Raw genomic sequence first — 25,145 nt, forward strand, 5'->3', positions numbered from 1 at the left:
GATAAGTTCTTATCAACACGATGCATGAAATATCCATTCATTTTCTCATGAATTTCGAATTTGTGTTAAATTTAGGTTATCTATAATCTATCGATAATTATTCTTTATATTACCAGCTTCAAGCCTGATTTTATCATAATTGATATCTGGGATCAACCACACACAGTAACGCCATTGAATCAGGAAATGAACTCATAGCTACTGTGACTCAAATAATGCAAACGATCGGGACCTCGAATTACTGAATATAATAAGAGACTTTGAATATTAACTGAATATTCAATCCAGTTTTAATCAGGCTTCCTATCAATGCTGGGGAGTCATTGACCAAGTTACCATTAATTTGAGCAATCTAAATAAAATTGCTATCTTCAAGTATCGAATGTAATAACCATTGGTCTACGGCTCAAGTTTTAGTAACAGGCTTGGCATTGTGGCGTATCGAGGGGTTGCTGGACTCCTCGCAGACGTAGGGTGGTTCACGTAATCGCTGGTCAGTTACGGCTTCATCCACAATGAAGTCCATGCATCTGAAAAAAAATAACTGGCTAACTAACCCCATGCCTGATATGGACTGGCAACTTTTCTCCTGGGGAAAGGAAAGTCATTAAGACGTCATAATCATATGGCGAACCACTGCTTCTCGTCGGGTTACCAGTCCATGCTGGGTATGGGATTAGTTATCCAGTTATTTGCTTCATATGCATGGACATGAAATTAGAATAAAAATAATCAAAGTCTGTTTGTACATGTCTTTGATGAACGTTGAATAAAAAATATATCATAAGTTGGAGCCACTAAAATGTCTGGCAGCTCCATCTAATATGGTAAGCATGGCTGCAGCTCCAATAAAACTTTCCGGCTCTCTAGCTCGAATTTGAAATAAAGAATTAATATCTTAATAATGTACAGATGTAACGACCAGGCAAACTCATATAATATTATATGTATTCAAATAATTGCATATATTTCAATTAAATTGTGCAAACTACAATAAATAAAATTCCACAAACTACTTCCAAATACAGAGAATGCAGATTTACGATAAAAAGTTGTTCTGGTTGAAATATAAGGTAAAAAGATGAGTTTATGTATAAGAAAGTGAAGCACAAATTACCAACTATTTAGAGTAAAAAATATGACTCAAACAATATGTCGTCTGTTAGACCTCTAGTCGGGCATGAAAACAATCAAATGCTGCGCTGATGTCCTTGACACACACCTGTTACCTCTTGCAACCTTGCATTGCGCAAGCCATTGAGCGAGAGTGTAGGAATATATGAAAATAGCAAGATATAAGGATAATAGAAACAAGAGAGCTATGCTCAAATATATGGACACGTAGCGCCACCCAGTGGCAATAATTTTGATGACGTCATAGCGAGAGAAAAAAGTAATAGCCTTCTGGAGGAAAATTTTATCTTTAACCACTGAAAATATCAAAGCAATTGGTCCAGTATTCGAAGGGAAAAGCGATTTTTTAAAAATGGAGACGAAGACAAATACCAATAACAACAAAATTTTGAAACGATCGTTATGGCCACTAAACGTGTCCAATAAGGAAATAGGTTGTGTGTGTGAACCACTACGAACAAAGGCAGAAAGGGAAGTAAAAAGGTTGAACATTTTCGAGCGCTCCCATAGTATGTGTACCAAGATGGCGCACAACCTGATAACCCTAACCTGGTAGACATACTACGTTCAGGTTGTGCGCCATCTTGGTACACATACTATGGAAGCACCCATTTTCGGAACAAAAATAGCTAATATTTGGAACTTTGAAAGATTGATTCCTTCGCTTCATCATGTCTTGGCATATCCTTGACTTCCGCAACGAACCGCAATCTTCAATTTTTCGTCAAGGAATTCGAAACTTGGATATTCAGGTAACTTTAACATGTTTATGCTAAAATAATTACATTCTGTGTTAATAAGGTGCAATCCAAAGAGCAATGCTCAAAGATACGAAAACAAAAGTCAACTGCGAAACTGCGCACCAGATGATAAATGGAGGTTGGTACGGTAGGACTGAAAATACAAGCAATTGCGACTTATTTAATCTTCAGGTACTGATAATTTGAGATCAATTGGTCGAGATCAATCAACCCAAATAACAACAATTAAGCAAAATAAGTCATAAGTCTACTTAGTGCTCTAGGTCTAGGACCTATCCATGTAAGCACCTATTAGAGCTAAGATCTGACTTTTCGGGTCGGGCCTGAAATGTTAATCATTACGTTCGGGTCAGGCTTCGCTATCGCTGACTTTTTTTTAAATAACTATATGTTTATAAAAAAAATATATACTTAAACTATGTGTAGATACTAAACAAAGGAATACTTGTTATAAATTATTTTATTTGAATAAAACAGAGAAGCTGTAATGGACCTTTCCCCGACCTTTGCCGCCCGAAAATATTTTTCCTATACTTTACCATACCCGGCTCGGGCCTGCGAATCCAGTTAATTAGAAGGGCTCGGGTCAGATTAGGTTTAATACCCACGGGCCCAGGTCGGGTTGGGCTGGAATTTTTGGGCCCGATCTTACCTCTACACCTAATACTGCCTAACTACAAGTCTGGATTGAGAAATCAGCAGTGCGATGACAAGAGTATTCCTAATTCTTAGCAACATGTGCCGCGTCGCCTGTCAAGAAGAACAAAAAGCAAGTGCTTCCATGGCTTAGGTAAGGACTGAAAAAATTATTTTTTGTTATTATCACACAATACTGGTGGGAACAGAGACGCTGAGGTTTTTCGTGGTCAGTATATAGGTAAAAAGAGATCCAGGATTCAATCCAATATATAATGTATTAAACTTATACTTTACTGATTATATTCAATCCCTCCTTAGTGACTAGCATTGTTTTCTAACACACAAACTGAAGATAACAAAAATGCTGAGGGGGGTCTGAGCACTCCTTAGCTTGGCAACGAAAATAACAGGACACCATGCACTAATTACCCTTCATATATTTCTAAGCTACTATTACTAATCTCACCAAGTGCTTGCAGTCGGTAATTCATCATTATCTTGATAAGGAAGATATGTGATAACAAACGTTTCTTTGCCCCCAGATGCTGATTGAAGCTGGGAAAATCCCCGATGCGGAACGCGGCAACATCCAGTAGAGAATTGCAGCAAGTGGGTTCTGTCATCACTAGACATAGAATCCACTGATTTCCAAAACCATTGGACAACCTGCATGAAGTAAATTGACTGGTGTAAAACAGTGTTTCATAACTGGGCACTTGCTCGGCATTGGAAGCCATGAGGCAGGTTTTTATGGGCTTTTATAGGTACTATTTGCAGTGACCACATTTATTTAAAGAAACTTGACTGTGATTTTTTTAATTCTCTCACAGTATGGACTTAATTTTTAATTACTTTTATTAGATTTTTAGGTGCTCCCGAAGTATGCGAACCAAGATGGCGGACATCGGAACGTAGCATGGGTAACAGGTTAGGGTTAGGCCATAATTTTTTTCCAATTTTCCTTATTTTAGTCCTATTATCAGTTCGAAGACTAGCCAAGAGCCTCCCGTAGTATTTATACCTAAAATTATGGCCTAACCCTAACCTAGTACACATATTACATTCCGATGTCCGCCATCTTGGTTCGCATACTTCGGGAGCCCCCATTTTTATCATCAAAGGCGATTGATTGATAAGTTTAAAAAGCAAAACTAGGGATTTTTATTAAATCGCAGTAAGTCATGGAGTGTTGAAACTCGTTGGAGAGGGGGTCGTAGATCAGGAAAGTTTGTCAACTATTAGAATAGCTTGGGTTTTACAAATTAAGACGGCTTAACCGTATGGAAAAACAAGGCCTCTCGTTCGTCTCCGGCCTCCTCGTTACCAGTCCATGTCGGATATGGGATTAGTTAGCCAGTAATCCCCGCACATAAATAACCCGCATGGGATTTTAGATAGATAGATAGATAGATAGAAGTTTATTCATCATCCAGTCATCAGCCAACAAATCAAACACAAACAACAACATTCAATAAGTAAAAGAAGAATAAATCGACTAACGGAATTGATAGGAGGTTGGAAGGACCATACGGTCACTAAATCGAAACAACTCTCCTGGGAACCTTCGGGTAATCAGAGGTACAATGGCAAACGTATTCCTAATACTTAGCACAATGCGGCACATCTCAGAGATTTCCATATTTATTCTACCTTATGTTCTTCACTATACCCTCCAGAGTATTTTGTGTTGTTTTTCCAATCCTTCACATCAATCTCTGATAACCCAGAAAGTAGGAGTTCTAATTCTGATTCAGTGAATATCTGGATCAAAGACTCTAAATTACAAATTCTTACTCAAAATAGCTTCTGAGAATGGTTAAAAGGTGAGTTGGGATATTTTATATCGGTGCTTCCCACCTTAGTATAGGATAGAGTGCCCCAGGCAAAAAAATGATAAGATGACTTAATCATATGGTGTTTATCGGCTTTCCTTTCCCCCCCTGATAAATACGTAAATCGTATCCTACTTACGAGGAATGAAAGCATTGAATCCTTCTCTGAAAGCATCGATCTGAGGTTGAATAGCTCGAGTCATTCGAAGTTCTGTGACAAGTTGAACATACTCTGCTTTGTTTTTCTGAAAATAATACTTTAATTTTTAAAATTTGCATAGAGTAATGAGGTTGAACATTTCGAAAAGGCTCATGAAGTTGAGGGAACTTATACAAGGTTCCGATTCAATGGCCAGATAAAATGTTCACTCCCAAATTCACAATTAAGGAAATTCTGATTCCAATCCAACTCCTGAATCCGACAAAACTAAATCTTCATAACAAAAATATTATTCAGGCGATGTAAGAAGCTGTTTAGACCAAATATTGTTGTAAGACCTCAAAAATTTCAGTCTGTTTTATTTGTCTCCTTTTGAGTTTCTGTCAGAAATTTTGATTTAGATTGTCACTATTGGAGTCCAAAACAGTGACTTCATCTCCAATACCAATAAAATACGAATCAAATTTGGGGAAAAGAAATATTCAAAAGTTAATCCCTACTAGAGACAACTAACCTCAGTAACTAGAATATTTGCTCCATCTGGTTTCAACTCAATTTCTTGCATCGAACCGAAAACGTCTGTCTCCACAATAAAAGTCAAATCCAAGCCTGAAAATTGAGAATTTAAAAACTTTCAAGTGGTTCTCGCACCGCAAGATAGGAATATTTTGCAATATATTTATCCACCACATCAGCGGTTGTTCCCAAGAGAAACGAAAATACTCATTAACGATTACAATTTGAGCTTTATTTGATTGCAGCAATTATTTTCTCTAATGATTGGCTTTCCAAGGAACTTATCCTTCTCCTATGCTTGTGTGCAGTGGATCCGTATGCATATAAAGCAAGAATGCTGTATTATTCAAATACCAGTCTGTCGTAACAATCGCTGCGTCGTATGTGTGTGCGCGCGCTCTTATCATGCGAACTCATGATGAGCATGATTCGAGCAGTATCTGTTGAAATTATCACACTGTCATTTCATTGGAGTGTAATCAGAGTTTTGTGCATATAAGCTGACCCTTCAGCTCGATCAGAGATATGCGTGTATGAGCCGACGACCCTCTTAGTTTGGCAATCTTTTTCGGCTTATGTGCGAGGATATATGGTGAATACACTGTTAGTTTGAATATTGGTAATTGAACCTTACCAAGATCTGTAATATCGTTGTCCAATATCCATTGTAGGTTCTTTGCATATTCAGGATCGATAGAAGCCACGTCGGTGTAGTCGACAGGGATTCCAAGAATGTGTTTGTAGAAAGAGCGTGTGAAATAAACATTCACAAGTTGTTTGTGATAAAGTGCTAGGCCCAGGATGCGGCCTGTAAAACTGAGAAAAAACAAAAAATGAGAGAAAACCCGGGATATGAACAGTGTCTGTAAATAAGCCTTCTAAAATCGGTACGCTCAGTAAAAAAATGAGAAAAGTTGTTCGTGATAAAGTGCTAGGCCCAGGATGCGGCCTGTAAAACTGAAATAAAATGTGTATAACTAGTGGGGAAAAGCAGAATAAAATTGAAAAAAGGAGAAAAACTAAGAAATATAAACAAGGTATGAACACTCAAACTCACAGAAATCTGGATAAAACCAGTAAAAACCAGAAATTGGGAGAAAACCCAGTAAATAAGGGCTGTAAAACTGAGAAAAAATTTGGATACCTCGGTTGGGAAATTGGGAGAAAACTGTAGGACAGGGCTACTCAACTGGCGGACCGCAGTCCGAATCCAGACCTTTCGACCATTCAATTTGGATCGCGTCTGCTTGTTTATTTTGGCAGCATAAGCATCGTTTTAGTTTTAAATGATTTTGATACAATTTAAATACACAGTTATACAGTTTGTCGTACTGGTACCGATGTGCGGCATTTGTGTCCATATTTGCGAGCCATTCATTGCTCTTGTATTTAATTTATTATTGCATTTGAAGTTCCGTTTATTTAATGAAATAAATTTCCTGTAATGTCCGGACCCCAGTAATTTTAAAGTTTCGTAAACGGACCTTTGGTGAAATAAGTTGAGTAGCCCTGCTGTAGGACATTGAGCCTATGCTGGCATAGGGTGAAGATCATTGGCATGATTTAAGCAAATTTTTTCCAAAAAATCAAAAACTACGAATTACCTGAAATAATTGAGATGATCAGGATTGATGGCTGAATTACAATTAGGTTGAAATGTTGAACCGTCATCAGATTGAGTAAAGAGAGCGTATTCTGGATTGCAGATTTCATTCGATAAAACGTCAAACCATTCACGAAGAACTCCAGCCCCCTGTGTAACAACAATGATAAAGGGTAAACGATGACAACTGGTAAACAAGGTCTGGGAAAATCTACATCTGACCACAAACTCCGCGCCTTTTAAAGAACGACTCAGACTCAACAAATATTCTGACTCTGAATCTGGTACCCAACACCAGGTTGAAAGAAATTTTGACTCAATCCAGCGCTTAAATAGGAAAACCCAGAGTTTCATAACAATGACATCAGGCATAGTGCTCTTTATGTATGTTCTCACTGTTGCACTGCAGGTACTCCCGTAGTGTGTGTACCAGGTTAGGGTTAGGACATAATTTTATTACGATTTTCCTTATTTTAGTTCTATTACGAGTTCTGAGGGACTGTCTGTGTTGGCAAAGTGAATATACCCCCTGCCCATAAGTTTCAGTCCCTTTACACAAGTTGATGTAAAGTAGGCGAACCAAATTAGTTACCCCAATATTGGTACACGTACTTCTGGAACGACTCAGACTCAACAAATATTCTGACTATGAATCTGGCACCCAACACCAGGTTGAAAAAAATTATGACTCAATCCAGCGCTTAAATAGGAAAACCCAGAGTTTCATAAGAAAGACATCAGGCATAGTGCTCTTTATGTATGTTCTCACTGTTGCACTGCAGGTAATCTCATAGTGTGTGTACCAGGTTAGGGTTAGAGCGTAATTTTATTCCAATTTTCCTTAGTTTAGTTCTATTACGAGTTCTGAGGGACTGTCTGTGTTGGCAAAGTGAATATACCCCCTGCCCATAAGTTTCAGTCCTTTTACACAACTTGATGTAAAGTAGGCGAACCAAATTAGTTACCCCAATATTGGTATACACACTTCTGGAGCGCCGTATTGCAAGCTAAATAACTCAAATCATCATCGTCAATAACTCAATTGGATGCATTTCGAATGCGCAAACTTAATAACAGTTCCATCAGTAAATAGTAATAATATGCATAAATGCTTATTTGAAGCCTTTTTCAGAGCAAAGCCTAAAAAAACAAAAAAATAACAACAAACCATTCCTTCTTCATCTTGAAATAAAACGCTGATGTAATACTTCAATGAATCAGCAGATTCTTTCTCCAGTGCCTCACAACTGTCTTCAAAAACATGACTGCGACGAATCTGTTACAAGATAAGACCGGGAATGAAATGTAAAATTACTCTAAATTCAATGTTAATCAAGTCAATTTTGCATTGTCATTCAATAAGATATGAGTCGATATTTTTAACGAACAGTCGAAAGGCTCCTTTAAGAAATTCATCCAACTATTAAAGAGTGAATGCACAACACAAATTAATATAGTCCATCATGCATCTGTCCATGCATCTGAAACAAATAACTGGCCAACTAACCCCATACCGATATAAACTAGTAACTGGATGAGAAGCCGTGGTTCGCCATATGTTTAAGCCGAGTTATCGACTTTTCTCCCCAAGGACACGATAGTATTTATACCGAGGGAACGGAAAGTCGATGAGACGGCTTAATCATATGGCGAACTACGACTTCTCGTCCGGTATGGGGTTAGTTAATCAGTTATTTGTTTTTCAGGTACATGGACTTGATGGTGGAGGAAACCGTAACCAACCAGCGGTTACGAGAACCACCCTACGCAGCCTTGTCTCGAACCTGCGAAGGTGCAGTGGCGAGTATATTTCTAACGCTAAGCACGATGCGCCAAAGAAAAAAAAATATGAAACCCTTAGCATTTCATGCGCCAACCTTCAAAGCTTCAGGTAGTCCCATGTTAGCTCGTATTCGTTGCTCTGCCTCTTTGATTCTCTTAGAGTGAAGATTCTCGTAAAACCATTCGTAGCGTTCGTTGAAGGGACGTTTTTTAATAACAGAAAGAAATTGTGACATAATAGTCGGACAATTCAGAAGAAAACTGAAATGCTGAAAACAGGAAATATTGTTTATTTTAGTAATATATTGTACAACTGTGATTCTTTGTTCCACATGACGCTTATTCACGCTCTTTGCTCCAAGCAAGACTGTACAAGCAGACAGATATTTGACAATGCATAGCAGGGGTTCTCAACCTTTTTTCTGTTAAACACCCCCCCGAGTCACAAATAATCAACGCAAACCCCCAGTAATCAGACACCAAACAAAATTGTGATAATATTGACTGACAACTTGTTGCAACGACAATTTATTGACCAACTGCTGTAACTAAATTAAATATTCGTGTTGATGTTATTGTCCTTGCCATCCACCCAACTAATGAATTCTTGGGATCTCTCTCAAGTTTCGATATCACTTTCTGCAATGCTCACATCACATTGTCTTTTGAAATTTCACAGTTTGGCTGAAAAGCTGTGCAATTCACATTGTTGCGTCACAATCACAACAACGCTAGATCAGGCATCTACGCTGAGATTCAATTGGCATGCATTTTCATCCTGTAGTTACTTAGTCCCTTGTAAAGAATATTGAAAAAAAAACACACACAAAAACTCGAATGCCATCCAAGTACCCCTGGAAATATTCTCGTGAACCCCTGGGGGAACCCCTGTATAGGAATATAATAATTCTTGAAAGAATCTTTATAGTTCAATATCGCCCATCTTATATTACACTCTTGTCTAGTACTTAAACCAGCAATTCCCAAAAGGTGCGCCATGAAAAAATAGTTGTATTCAACTAAAATTTATTATCTCACCTTAAATATAATCTTGTTATCTTTTTCAATGAGATAGTTGATCACCGAGTGATGGCGAGTGACAAAGTCTTCGAAGCGAACAGGAGTCGAACTGAAAAGATAGTGTGATATTTGGATAAATGTATAAACAAGACAAGTATATGAAAATAAGCACAATAGTCTTATGTATCTCGTGGGCAACTTCTCTAGTCGGCGAGCCAGATGTGAAAAAATAAGTCCTCGGCGGGCCGGATTTTTACAAAAAATACTTCGATATTCAATCTTTGTTAAATGCTCGACACTCTCTGTCAACTTTACGTTTCTTAGGATATTCCATGATTAATAAAACTTAATATAAATCCTAATTTCTAAAATCTTTTTATATTTAGATTCCAAATATAACTGATAACAGTAATGGGGAATGTTTACGACGCTCTCTGCTCTGACCTTATATTGTTTGTTTAACAAGTGTGCTAACGCAATTGTTTGTTTACTAAGGCAATTGTTTATTTCACCAGCTCGCACTGACAGTGCGGTGAGAGGAGAGCGATCGGCAACTTTCATGAATGATGCGTCGGACCACATTACAGAGTGTGGTTGGATACAGTCAGCGGGCCGCTCAAAATCTCGTCGGGGGCCGTAAGTTGCCCACCCCTGTTATAGACAGTAGGTTAGTAATAGGGATGGATATATGGTTCCAATCACCATTTGGATGGTCTTCCCAGATAAGGCTGCCATACAGACAGCAAAATTCCTTTTTAGGGTAGCTACACAAGGTGTGTAGCCATCCTAAAAATAGAATGGTAGCCCTCTATACCAGGGGTCGGCAACCTTTTGTCGCTCGCCGGCCAAATTTAAGGGCTGCAAGTCATTGGCGGGCCGCACATATTTTTAGAAAGTGGAAAACCGAACGGATGGTACTTTTATATTAAAAATACAGTGATACAATGCAGCGATATCTCGAATAGAACATAGATTTATTTCCTCATTGCAATGCCTCTCAAAAAATTCCATCTGAATATTTCGGCGCCATTGAACCCTTTGCACTTAGCATCAACTTTTCTGCGTTTTGATGCCATTTGTCTAATTATAATGAAATTATAGGCTCATTAAACGAGTAATCGTGAATTTTATACTTATTAGATTATAATATAATTTAGTCTACACTTGTCTCACACTAAATTCTTTTACGTAAAGAATTTACGATACGAATCAAAACAGCTATTTTGTAAATATAATTTAGTGAAGCGTCACGGGCCGGATTATATTACGACCGTAGGTTGCCGACCCCTGCTCTATACAACAAAGCTTTTTTCAGAGAGAAAGACAAGTAAAAATGTTGAGCAAAATTCGAAATGTACACTTACTCCTTTTCATGGTTCAAACATTGCATGCAGAGATAAAAACCTTCCACAATTGCACAGATTCTGTCATGGGTCATTGAGAGAATGTTTCTCTCTGTTGACACAGTGGTAGATTCAGGAGAATCGTCTGAATTATCTTCAGTTGTGTTGTCTAAATCAGGGGTGCACAACTCAAATGAGGATACGTGCCAAATTTTTCGAAATAATCTTGTCGCGGGCCACGTACAATCGTGGTTTTGTATATTAACTCCCGCAAAACAAACAAATTTCAATAATAATACATAATAACGGATATTGAAACAATTCAATGTCCTGAAAAACTGCTGATTTTGATATAAACATGATATTTTAATGTATATCATAAATAATTTTCCTTTACAAAACCGTTTGCGTGCCACGTTTGAGCGTATGGCGTGCCAAATTTGGCCCGCGTGCCCCGTGTTGTGCACCCCTGGTCTAAAATGATAAGATTGTATTAAAATGCTAAAGTTCTGTTAATAATGTCTTGGTTATATGTTAAGTTCTACACCCAAGCTATTATAGAATAAGGGTTCAACCGAGTACGCTTACACTTCTTTATTACACCAGCATAACACACAACATAGATGCTCAAAGCAACAGAAAAAACTAGCGAGTGACGCAAGTTACTCAACGAGGCATCATTAGCCATCATCAACAAGTCTGGCAAGTTATTATCGATGTTGGAGACAGAGCCCAGGTGTAATATCAAACTTCCTAGACCAGCTGTCGCGACCCCAAATTGGGTCGGAGTGATAAATAGGTGGGGTCGCAACCAGGTCATGGGGTCGGTGGGGACGCTGAGGTATGGTAGAGGATGGATGTAAAACTCATCTAAGATTTGACAAACCATGTTAAATTTAGCAGTTTGTACCAGGGCTCAATTTAAAACAGGCCCATAGGCATCACTCTATGCTTTTGTTATTGAAAAATGTAGGTGTTTATTGTGACATCACTGGTTGGTTTTAGCTTATTTTACTTATTACCACCACATGACCCCAAACTCGAAAGTCCAGTGAAAGAAGCTCTAAAGTTTCATGAAAAATATATATATTGACCTGGGGTCGCACTGGACACTTGAAAGTAGTCTTTGGGGTCGTCTTGAAAAAAGCTTGGGAACCCCTGCCCTAGACTCAGAAATTGTTTATTTATTTGGTATCATCGTGACACATTTGAAAACCAGGAGATGACAATTACTTTTCTAAGAGGTCCAGTTACAGATAATATACTTTATAGATAGAATAAATAACAGAAAGAGAGTTTTTATGAATAAAAAGGGAGGAATAAATTTAAAAAAAAGGGAATCACAGTGCTAAATCTTCCGGTGATTCCCAACCCTGGCTCGTAGCATGGCATTTAGCACTCCCTTGTTTATCAGTGGTTTTTATAGTGTTATTTTGATTGGTAGATTCCAAATCTTATTATGTTCAAACAATTCATGCAAAAGAAAGTGAAAACACTCTGTGAAATAACCTTATTCAGCGATGAAACAAGGGGGTTTTCTTGTAAAGTGTAAAGTTAAATCAGTTTCTGGCTACCCTCAAAGGCTTTGTGCTCTCTTTGGCGGGCCATGTGTCTCTGGTAGGGAAACACTGTTCTAATTATTTCTTACCTTTGCAACTAGCTTCTTCAATCTCCTTTTTTAATACCATCATCCATTCTTCCAGTGAAGACCAGAGAACTTCAAGACTCTGAAACACTAATTATAGGAATGAATTAATGATTTCTTATGTTCCAAAAATAGGTACTCCTGTAGTAAATGTACCAGGTTAAGGTTAGAGCATAATATTATTAATCCGATTTTCCTTATTTTAGTTCTATTACGAGTTCGGAACTGTATATGTTGGCCAAGTGAATATACCCCCTGCCCATAGGTTTCAGTCCCTTTACACAACTTGATGTAAAATAGGCAAACAAAATTAGTTACCTTCATATTGGTACACATACTCGTGGAGAGCCCAAAAATATGCTACTCCCCGCTACATGGCAATTGAGCAGAGCCTTGTTCAAAAGCTATTATGTTTTGGTCGCAATGTTTAAAAAATTTCAACTCAGGACTCAAATATTAGTAGAAACCTGTCAACTTCATAACCACAGCCCTGATTGGTCGCAGAAAATTTAAAATTGACTCTGCTCTCAACCCCAGGTTGTAAAAGAATTCTCATTTTTCACCCAGAACGAAAGCATTATACACTGGGAATATCAAATTTCTTCGCTTGCGAGCCTTGTCAGTCCCTTATTAGGAATGTGTAGCAAGTTTAATATTTTTTGAGTTTTTGTCACCATTGGAAGTAAAAATTGAATTTGAAATTGAAAATTTTGGTTCAAAATTTTGACTCTGAATGGTTTGAAAATAGAAAGCATGTCAGATTTAGACTAAGGCCTGATTGCAATTTGCAACAATCAATTTTATCAAATCCATCCGCTGGGATGTTTGAAGAAAGGACTCTGGCTTCGACACCAGTGAAAACAAGCTAAACTCCAAACTATTTAATTTCTTTCTTTTCACCTTCTAGATTTCCTTCTTCATCCAAGACTGTCAGAAGTTCAACTGAAGATTTAAAACATTTCACCTGAAATGAACAAAAAGTCATTAGAGAGACGCTGAAGTTGAGGTACTCCCGTCGTATGTGAACTAAGACGGCAGGCACCGGAACGTAGTATGTGTACCAGGTTAAGGTTGAGCCATAAATTTTATTCCAATTTTCCTTATTTTAGTTCTGTTACGAGTTCGGGGACTAGCCAAGTGACTCCCGTAGTATTTGTACACAAAATTATTGCCTAACCCTAACCTGGTACACATACTACCTACCGGGGCCCGCCATCTTGGTTCACATACTACAGGAGTAGCGAAGTTGATGTGATCAAACTATTCATTAGAGTGAATTTATAGATTCTTTAGCTAATTGTTGTGAGAAAAATGCTTTCATAGACTACTGGTATAACAGATTTCAAATTTCCAATGCTTATTATGAAAGAGATCTATGCAAATTAATAGAAATGAAATAAGACTTCTGTTACTAAAGTAGAGGATCATGAATGCAAATTGAAAAAAATGGATCGATTTTCTGAGATGAAAGTGTGAAAAACCCTTCTCAACTAATAGATTTCAAATTTTCTAGTGATCAAAGGTGGTAGAGGTAAATAGGAATGAACAAAATTTAAGAATACCTGTGGGGTTACTAAAATTGACCGATAGAACATAAAAGAATGCTACTTTTAAATACTTTAGAAACAATTATTTTTCAAAATTAACTTCCTAATTGGCTAATAAACAGATAACCACTTAATCTAGACAATTTAACAAACGAGAATATCGATCGGAGACCGAAGACTTATCGATAGAAATTTAGGGGAGCCGCCAAAACAGAAACTGTGGTTTCGATTCGTGCTCTCTTACTCCATATGGACACCGTGTGTCTCATCACTTATTAATTAATAACTCGGTAATTATACGACATAATTCATCCAAAATCGATAGGTCTCTGATCCGAGATATGATGAATGCATATGCAAAATTTGAAGCAGATTCAACCTCGCTTTCGTGAGATATCGCGTGTATCTAACAGACAGACAAACAGACAAATACCTATCAACATACTTACCGATCTTAAGATCGATAAGTAACAACCATTCATGGGGTTCAGCAATCCATCTGAAATTTACCTGTGTTTCATAATCACTTGACACACTAAGAAGTTGGAACCCGCTGTTTGCTGTAAACTCAGAAATATTTTTCAAAATGGATTCTTTTTTCTGGACCGAACACAAGTTTCGGAAACAACACATAACCTAAAACATAAAATGAGCTGTTGAGTGAATTTATTAACTTACCCCCAAAAATTGCCTTGAACCAGTTTCATACAGTGCATGTTGTGTGTTTTAAATAGGATTAATACAGCACCAAACATGCGCAAAATACAATATATAAATACAGTATTTAGACAATTTTCTGAGGGGGCCGTAAAGCTAATTTAAAATAAAAATGTTTTTTATATGTGATCTTGCCTGCCTTGTTTTGGATATCTATTTCATTATTTACGTTCTATCTACGTATTTTCAACATGTTTTTTTGAATAAAACATACTTTCGCCTTACCATCTGTAATTTTAGTATATTGTTAGCTATTTATTTTTGAGGTGGGGCACGAGACTCGAGCAAAATCTAGTAAGGGGACGCAACGCAAAAAGTTTGAAAACCACTGCATTAAAATTTGAAATACCTTTAAAAATAAAAACATGTTATATCAGAATAAGAATATTCCGACCAGTTACACTTCACTGACTCTTTGTGAAAAAAGAATCTAAATAGCATTGAAGTACACCCAAAATCAATCAATGAAACCACTTACAGAATCGTATCTTGATTCCATTATTTTTGCAGCAGCAGGAACGAGTGTGTTTAACAATCTGGGAAAATGGTCGAGTAATAGCTGAAGCGTTGGACCGTATCCTCCCTAAAATAGCAAGACAACGATGCTCAAAAAATATTTTAAAAAATGGTCGAAGACCTAATACAGCAATGTCAGCAAAATTTCAGGCCATTTTCAAGAGATTTACCGAATGTCATAATAATTGAACAGGATGTCATATGACAGTGTGCTCATGTATCAGAAAAAAGCAGCAAAATTTTAGATGTTATGTCAGGTCCCTAAGGAATCGAGAAAATTATAAAAAAAAAATGGAAGTTATAGCTTTCTAGCGACTTTATCTATCTCTAAGTACAGAATATTTGCAATTGTTTATTCCATGTAGAAAAATGGATTGAAGCCGTTTGTACTAAAGGAGAGTTTTGATGTAAGATTTTGAATAATTTTTTATAATAAAGTAATTTTGTAATAATAAACCATACCCTTAAGCACATATTCAAGGGCGTCTCCCCACTTTGGTCAGGTATATGTAATGCTCCATGCTCAAGAAGTAGTGGTACAGTGTGCCGTTGTCCGTGACTGCAAGCAAAATGCAACGCTGTATATCCAGTCTTGTCTGCTTTATCCACTTTTGCATTGTGTTCCAGAAGGCATTGTACAGTCTGTGAGTTAAAAAGCTACTTTTAAAAGGCTAGGAACCGGAATGGCCATAATTCGATACACCATTTTAGTAGTATGAGCGATCTCAGCCATTCTTCCGCAAATCTGGGCCGTAAGTTTTGTCTCCCAACTGGCGACAAACAGGCCAACATACCTTTCTATCTAACAGGCAGAGAGACCTTGTGCCAGTCTGGAAAACATGGCGTTTTCATTTACTGTTCATAATCGTAAACTGTCGGCCTGAATTTTTAATCGCCACTCATCAAGTTTACTTTCTGCTTTTACCATAGCCTGAATATTTTGGAAACCATCCATCAATTTCACCTTCTAATTTCTTGCAGCAAGATAAAAAAAGTGAACGTGTTCCAATTCAGATAAGCCTTGTTAACTGAACAAGTATACAGGCGAAAGCATGGCGTTTTCATTTACTGTTCATAATCGTAAAGCTTCTTGGTGTTCTGCGAGAATAATGAAACGAAAAATATCGGTCAGAGACCGAAGACTTATCGATCGAAAGTTAGGGGATCCCCCAAAACAGCGATCTTATTCCATAGTGACACCTTGTGTCCCATCACTAATTAATTAATAACTCGCTAATTATACGACATAATTCATCCAAAATCAATAGGCTTCTGGTCCGAGATAAGATGAATGCACATGCAAAATCTAGAGCAGATTCAATCTCGCTTTCGTGAGATATCGCGTGCATCTAACAGACAGACAGACAAATACCTATCAACATACTTACCAATTAAAATCGATAAAAAAAGCTCAGGTGTTCCAGGGAAAAAATAATTTGAGAAACCCCGATCTAATTATTACCGGTAGGTATATCACCACACCAACCAACTTAACTTCTCACCGATTTATGTCCGTTCTGAGATGCAACATGCAAAGCTGTCTGGCCACGATCGTCCTCACAATCTACATCTTTCACATAAGGTAAAACATCACCTAGTATTTCTGCTCTACCATTTACCTGAGTAATTAATAATAAAAGATGTTTAAATGGGTGACAGAGGTAAGTGGGTGTGATAGCTGAGTGATTAGAGCAGGGGCGGGCAAATTTCTTTAGTATAAGAGCAGCATGCAGCAAGTCAGAAATATGTGAGAGCCGCATAATTTTTAAAATTAATAATATTAGAATACTGTGAACTGAAAAGAACTTTACACAAAAGTATAATAACAATATTGCAAAGTATATATTCTTCAACCGCTTAATGAATTAAAAAATAACTGTCACGCTACAGTTTCTCCTAATAAAATTTGGATAATATATAATTATCGCCAGCGAGAAGAGCCGCATAAAAATCTGGCGAGCTGCGGTTTGCCCACCGTTGGATTGGAGAAATGGACTTAAATATGTCAGTATTGCAAATTAGAATTCATGGATTCATATTCTTAATTAAATGGGTAGACAATGCCAAACTAGGAAGATTTGGATGGTCCATCTGTTGGTCTTATGGCTCTTAAATTAATATAACCTTTGCGGTACTCCTGAAGTATGCGCACCAAGATGTCGCACAACCTGAACCCTAACCTGGTACACAACCTGAGATCAGGTTGTGCGCCATCTTGGTGCGCATACCTCAGGAGGTCCACCTTTGCTATATAATCTCTGATAAGCGGTGTTAGCTAGATAATTCATACTGTACTCACTGTCAGTATTAATCGTTTCAAAACTCTAGAATTCCAAAATTTTTGAATTAGATATTAAAACCTCGGGTGTCGCTGCTCGATAATCAGCTTTGGTTCCCGCGACTTAAATTCCCTAATGGAACTGTGTAACTAACATTTTCTCATAATTTGTACTTGTGTGATATTTTTTTACTGCTTGGAAAAAATAAAACTGGCTTTGACCTTGGAAATATAATTCCCGATCGAACTAGGGATGGGCAATGTAGAATAATTTACTATTCTAGAATATTCTAGAATAGTTAAATCGAATCCAGAATACCGAATCCTATTCTATTTTCATACTTATTCAAATAGTGGGAATTTCCACATTGCTGGATTTAGATGTTGTAAAATTGCAAATGTATTACTTACTATGAATGTATTATTTATTTGGAAATGTCCTGAACATTGGATTTCATAATTTGTACTTGTGTGATATTTTTTTACTGCTTGGAAAAAATAAAACTGACCTTGACCTTGGAAATATAATTCCTGATCGAACTCTCTAATTTATTTTAACAACATTAGGAAATGTGTGCTGCTCCGCGGGCTATAAATAGTTTTACTGGGTCTACAGCAGGGGTCGCAACCTTTTGTCGCTCGTGGGCCAAAATTAAGCGTTGCAAGTCATTGGCGGGCCGCAAAAATTTTAAGAAAGTTGAAAACCGAACGGATGTTACTTTTTATAATAAAAATCATGCAGTGATAAATTTCTCGAATAGAATATAGATTGATTTCCTCATTGCATTGCATTTCAACAAATCACAACTTTTCTACGTTTTGTTGCCGTATAATTAAATTATAGGCTCACTAAACGAGTAATTGTGCATTTTATACTTAGATTATAATATAACTTAGTCTACACGAGTCTCATAATAAATTCTGTTACATAAAGATTATGATCGTCAAAATAACTGTTTTGTTACTATAATTCGGTGAAGTGTCACGGGCCGGATTATGTTACTCATCGGGCCGGATCTGGCCCGCGGGCCGTAGGTTGCCGACCTCTGGTCTACAGTATAAAGAATTTCGTTTTTAAGAATGAGAATTAAAAAAAAACTCACAGCAAGCCAGTGTATTGTGGTAAATCCTTCATTATTTCTTATTTCTGGATCAGCTTTGAATTCGAGAAGCTTCTGGACGCAACGATGCTTTCTGAAAGTAGTTGAACTGATTATGAAGATTGAAAAACAAAATAAAAATGTTGCGAGATAGTGAATGGAAGCGTCAAGGTATGCGAGTACTCTACTATAAAATCATTACTAGAAACATCTGATATGTTTTATCAACTACCTTATATTGCAGGAATGTTAAAATTTTCAATTGACTATGAATCCAGACTACAGGTTGAAAATGATTCTGATTAGGATAGGATTTACATATCCCAGCGGAGAGTCAAGATATAAGACAATTAATAAATTTTGTAAAATCTCGTGATCCGGGCTCAAGTACTAAATGCCGTGTAGTACTTTTATGGACACAAAATTGAATGACTAATATAAACAAACTGAGAAAGCTGCGCTAGTTTGCACACAGTGAGGCTTTGATACTTCCAACAAATAAAATTACTATTGAGCAACAATCCCTTACAAAATATAAAATTTACAATAAAATTTTAAAGAAAATGATTAACTTTTAAGTTTTTGTTTAAGAAAACATTTGAGCCAAGAAAATTTTTAGGCGACCCATAGGTTTGAAATAGTCATACACAATTTTATTTTATCCCACCAGCAAAAAAATAACATACAAATTTAAAAAAGAAAAAAAAATTCAACACACATTTTTACTGAGGAAGGGAAGCCGCCCGGAACCAAATCTGGTTGTCGAGAAGCGACACCCAAAAAACTGCTTTATTACATACACCCTGAGTTAGTTGTGATTATGAGCAGAAAATTGATTTTAACTTACCCATTTCTGGCAGCCAGATGTAAAGCAGTACAACCAGATATATCCTGATAATCGGGGTTGGAACCATGCTTGAGAAATATAGTGAGACATTCTGCAGAGCCAACACTGAAATGTATAAAACACTGCTGTAAATGGATGTTTTGAATGAGTATTGATTTCCTTGTTCACTTCCTTAAAAAGTACCAATCAGGAGAACGGAAAACTAAATCAATTTGTAGCAATTTATAATGATTTCGGTATATATTTCAGTTTGATATCTCGTATTTAAAAATATTATTTTAGAATATATGCGATTCGGGAGAGTAGTTTATTCGGTTAGAACAGTAGATTTTAGCAATTCTAGATTAGGTTGAGAGAAAATGTTTATTGTTTCCAGCTTCAGATGTGCGAAAAGAAAAAAACCTCAGAAAACTACCTTAGAGTAATTTAAACAATTGAATACACTAACAAAAATAAAAGCAACCTACTTTGCAGCGATTTGCAGCAATGTTCTTTGAACTCTTCCGAAGGCAAAATTTACATCAAACTCAGAGTTTTCCAGAAGATCAGAGATTGACCTTGAAAAGAATTCCTCGCTTAGCTATCGAGCCAAATTTGAATAGTCTATTTTATACATTACTTGCTCAACACAAAGTTGAAAGTCAACATGAATAGATCCAGGGTGTACTGACAGAATCCAGATCAGTTGGAACATATTCTAGATTAGAACATTGGTTTCCAAACCAGGGGTCGCGACCCCAAATTGGGTCGGAGTGATAAGTAGGTAGGGTCGCAAACAGGTCATGGGGTCGCTGAGGTATAGTAGACAGACAGACTTGTCGCTTAGCTATCGAGTCAAATTTGAATAGTCTATTTTATACAGTACTTGCTCAACACAAAGTTGAAAGTCAACATGAATATATCTAGGGTGTACCGACAGAATCCAGATCAGTTGGAACATATTCTAGAACATGGGTTCCCAAACCCCAAATTGGGTCGGAGTGATAAGTAGGTAGGGTCGCAAACAGGTCATGGGGTCAGTGGGGTCGCTGAGGTATAGTAGAGGATGGATGTACAAATCATCTAAGATTTGACAAACTATGTTGAATTTAGCAGTTTGAACCATGGCATCGCTCTATGCTCATGATATAGAAAAAGTAGGTGCTTATTGTGACATCACTGTTTGGTTTTAGCTTATTTTACTTAATACCACCACATGACCAAACTCAAAAGTCCAGTGAAAGAAGCTCTAAGTTCCATGAAAAATATATATATTGACCTGGGGTCGCACTGGACACTTGAAAGTTGTCCTTGGGGTCGTCCTGAAAAAAGCTTGGAAACCCCTGTTATAAGACATTGGTTCTCAATCAGCGGGATCGCTCCACACAAGAGGGCAAAAACATTTAAAAAAATTATTTGTTAGATGTTTGTTTCACTATCTTTTATTTGTAGCTTATTGCTAGCTAGTTATTTTTGAGGTGAGATGCGAGACTTGACAATATCTTAACTAGAATTCGGTTGGAAACCGAAGACTTATCGATAGAAGGTTAGGGGATCCTCCAAAACAGTGGTCTTACTCCATAGTGACACCGTGTGTCCCATCACTAATTAATTAATAACTCGCTAATTATTCAACATAATCCATCCAAAATCAATAGGCTTATGATCCGAGCTAAGATGAATGCACATCCAAAATTTGGAGCAGATTGAACCTCGCTTTCGTGAGATATCGCGTGCATCTAACACACAGACAAATACCTATCAACATACTTACCGATCAAGATCGATAAGTAAAAAGGGGCATGGCTTAAAAAGTTTGAGAACTACTGTTCTAGAAAGACATGACTTTAGTGCAAAGGATAGAATTTAAATATTTATCCCCAGGGAGAGGAAAGTCGGTGAGACGACTTAACCATATGGCAAACCACGGCCTATCCTACTGTTACCCTTCCATGTCGGAAATGGGATTAGTTAGCCAGTTATTCGTTTTAACAAAAGAGGACACCATAACCGAGCAGCGATTATGTGAACCACCTTACGGTGGCAATAAGTCCGGCGAAACGTCCTAGATTACTCCAACATTTGAGTACAATCATACACAAACACAAGTTTAGGTGTTAAATAAATTTTCCTCATCTTCATACTTACTTTTGTTGATTTCCGAAGACTAGTGGCATCAGATATCTGGCAGCTGCTTCATTATCTGAAATAAAAACATCAACAAATCATGTGCCGCTACTCAATTACCAGCTATGGTTCCCTGCAACTTCCCTTCCCCAGTAAATCTGTGAAATTATCATTTTCTCATAATTACATTGACTTACATTAAGAACATAGGAATCATAATAGAATTTTTTTTAATTTATTTTGGGAAAACAAAAGATGGTACTGTTAAAAGAACTTAATCATTGGGCAAATTCAAAATTCTTGTTTTGTTTCAGGACCATGGAACAAGTGGATGGAAAGTTGACAATTTTAATACTGCATATGCACAAGTTTTTTCATGATGCGAAAAAGCACTGCTCCATCGATACAGTAATACAAGGCCACCAACTGACCAACCAACATTTCAGCCCATCTCTTGACAAGGCGTTCAGCCTAGTACAGTCTGACAGTGCGTTGTTTAGACCCTGCTGACTCGCAAAGAACATTTTGTGGAGAGAGTTCATTATTTTGTTATCCAAGAATATAGTCATCAATACAATGGAAATGTAACAGAAATAAAATTGTTTCGGTGTACGGTATGTTCAGCATGAAGGTCTATCCAAGTGGCGCGGCGGTGTGGCTCAATGGCGCGGCGATGTGGCTCAACGGGCTAAGCGTTAGGAATACACTTGCCACCGCACCTCTAATTACTCTGCGTGGGTTCGCAGGTTTAAATTCCATGCAGGGATGGTTATGTGCGAGAGGATTGCTGGACTCCTCGCCGTCGTTGGGTGGACGGCTTCCTCCACCACCAAGTCCATGCTTCCGAAAACAAACAATACAGTAAAACTAATCCCATACCCGACTTGGAATGGTAACCGGACGAGAGGCCGTGGTTCGCCATATGGATAAGCCGTCTTATCGGCTTTCCTCTCCCCCGGGATAAATATGTAAATCCTATTCTAAGACATTGTGCCTACAGGATATGGCAAACAGCAGGCCCAGTATGGTCTTATCATTCCTAGTCAGGTATCGTGTCTTTGTGTACCATGCACTGATGCACAGACCTAGCTCTGCTTAGTGTAGGAATAAATTTAATAGTTTTAGGTGAGTGAACACCTACCGTAAAAGCGCCTAACTTCGGACAGTCCCTAACTTCGGACAAAATTTTTGAACGGCCATATCTTGGCTAAAACGCGCCGTATATTGCTAATTTTAAATATTATAGGTTGTGCTGTTATATCTACATCTATTCTCATCTTTTTTAATGTTGCATAATTATTTTTTTGGTAAAAAAACGGAAATTTTGCCGAAAATTGACTGCCCGGCATTCAACGGCGCAGAGCGTCGCTCCTACTGAAGCTATCGTCGTCAAAATACCATCATTCGGTAGAGGGCGACAACAATGTATATAATTTATTTGAGTGATCGCAAGATGTCGTACGAGATTTAAATAAAATCTAAAATTCTGAATTATAAATTCCATAAGAATATTAAGATTTCACGCAGCGTCAAAAATTACGTCAACCTCACGTAGATTATTTTTCGCTCACTTCCGAAACGACGTCACACTGCGTCGCGGAAATGAATTTTGACGCCAGACACAACGGAGCCAATATGACAATTTCCGTTAAGATAAAGACGGCGTTCCAACGTAATATTTTTGTATTTTGTTCGGTCATGTATGAATATATGCCAAAATTACATTAATGAAAATACATGTCACACTTAATCGATGACGTTAAAAATCGAATATATAAAACTATGATAATTCCAACGTCCATATGGCACAGTGCGCCATTATTTTATGATTAGTAGTCGAAATGACAGTTATTGAATACGGCCTGGGTGAATTTTATTCACTCGAAATTAAAAATAAATTTAATCTCCAACAAATAAACGGGACCTACATGTTTACAAGATTAAGTTGAATTTTAAATTAAACTTCACAATCGGATTTTTCGTGTGTTTGATATAAATTATCATTTATAAAGATAACCGCGCAGAATAAAAAAATGCTATCTGTCGAGAATATTAATACTTCAAAGACTTCGATAGAAGCCCGTTAAAATACTTCATTGTGGATTGAAACGGTTTGCATCAGATATATTTACGTATGCATTTCCTGATTAAAATGACTAACGTGTTATTATACTCATCTGAAGTATCGAAAATAACGAACGAAAGATGTAAACATAGGACGACGGAAGTTTCAAATAATGCATTTTCGTCGTGACGTCAATGTTACGTTACGACGACGATCGAGCGTCTTATCTTCACGCAACGACGTGATTACCTCATCCGCATCGGAAGCCTCTTTCTCTCTGTGCGTCGCGGTTACGCAGTGAAGAAAATGACTGTCCGAAGTTAGGGCAGTGAAGGATAACGGTCAAATGGCAAGAAATATCGATTATTTCAATAGTAAAAATAGTCCAATTGAACCGAAATTTGCAGGGAATGTAAATTTCCGCACGAATGTTTTACCGAGCAATTTTGGCGCCGTTTGGACAATAAATGGCCGAGTTATTGACGAAAATATAGTAATTTTGTCCGAAGTTAGGCGCTTTTACGGTAACATTTCTTTTTCACACTTTGATAAAACCTTCCATCTTATTTTCTGTATGCTTCAAAACTTATCTAAGGTTTTGTATGCTCTCCTGATTTCATAATCCGTTTTTATTTTCTTTGTTTTTATCAATAGATTTATCGCCTGTTAGTGTTATGGGAGTCGAAATAAACTCATACCGGTACCTTACAGCCAGACAGCCGTACAGTTACCTACCGGTATAGCGTACAAACCTTTGGGCAATTCCACAGTCCTGGCGCTCCTGAGTGATCTTGTTAATCGCAGTAATTGCTCCTTAGGGCTCCACATATCGATTCGTAGAATAAACGATGATAACTGCAAAAATTTAAGCCATCTTGAACAATAAATGTCAGAAAGAGGCAGCTCCTGGCGAAATTTTGTTTATTTTTCTTTGCATGAATAAGTTCGTTCTTGGTGAATAGGAGTCGACAAGAATCATAACCGGATTTTGAATTTAATATCTGCTCATTTTTCTCATTTATTACAGACACGAGCAAGAGTAATCCAAAAATCGGAATAAGTATAAATAAATCACTTCAAGCTGACTAAAACACCAGATATAGAGGACTTGCATGGGTCACGTGACTTTGTTACTGGACGGCAATAAAACAAAAACGTCCATTTGGCTCCTGTCAGTTGCAAGTCGGATTATACGTTTCCGTTTTGTTTGGCTGTTGAAAATGGTTATTTCGTATTGTTCCGTTGGATGTACGTATAGTATAGACAACGAAATGGACCTTCAGTTATATTCCACTGATTTCAAAAGATCCGGAACGTCGCGCAATGTGGATATCATCTATTGCTTATTGGCAGAACTGCTTGGTGTCAAGTCCAGAAGCCATCTTACTTGTGTTTCACTGTTTGCGGACAGCACTTCATTGATGGTGAGTGATAATATGGTGATAGTGTGCCGTTATCAATTTCTTTAAATATTCACAAGCTCCCTCATTTCAATGGAAAGCAGATGACAAACTACTGTTTTTAGTAGGCCTAG

At 37.4% G+C, this 25,145-nt stretch overlaps 1 protein-coding gene across 1 annotated transcript; it reads right to left on the minus strand.

Moving 5' to 3' along the window:
- Positions 1-931: 931 nt before the first annotated feature.
- LOC120328515 (E3 ubiquitin-protein ligase HACE1-like) lies at positions 932-24,904 on the minus strand. The gene is made up of 22 exons (XM_078114455.1): positions 24,364-24,904; positions 21,568-21,622; positions 19,908-19,997; positions 19,441-19,545; positions 18,597-18,687; positions 16,718-16,834; positions 15,678-15,857; positions 15,178-15,282; positions 14,493-14,618; positions 13,336-13,399; positions 12,439-12,525; positions 10,812-10,959; positions 9,466-9,556; positions 8,523-8,696; positions 7,814-7,921; positions 6,647-6,795; positions 5,677-5,858; positions 5,041-5,135; positions 4,506-4,611; positions 4,185-4,309; positions 3,001-3,200; positions 932-1,906 (listed from the first exon to the last, which is right to left on the minus strand). Exons 1-22 carry the CDS (start codon positions 24,437-24,439, stop codon positions 1,804-1,806), a joined length of 2,577 nt encoding a protein of 858 aa, XP_077970581.1. The 5' UTR covers positions 24,440-24,904; the 3' UTR covers positions 932-1,803.
- Positions 24,905-25,145: the final 241 nt, after the last annotated feature.

Source organism: Styela clava, chromosome 7, assembly GCF_964204865.1.
Source record: "Styela clava chromosome 7, kaStyClav1.hap1.2, whole genome shotgun sequence".
NCBI lineage: Eukaryota > Metazoa > Chordata > Ascidiacea > Stolidobranchia > Styelidae > Styela > Styela clava.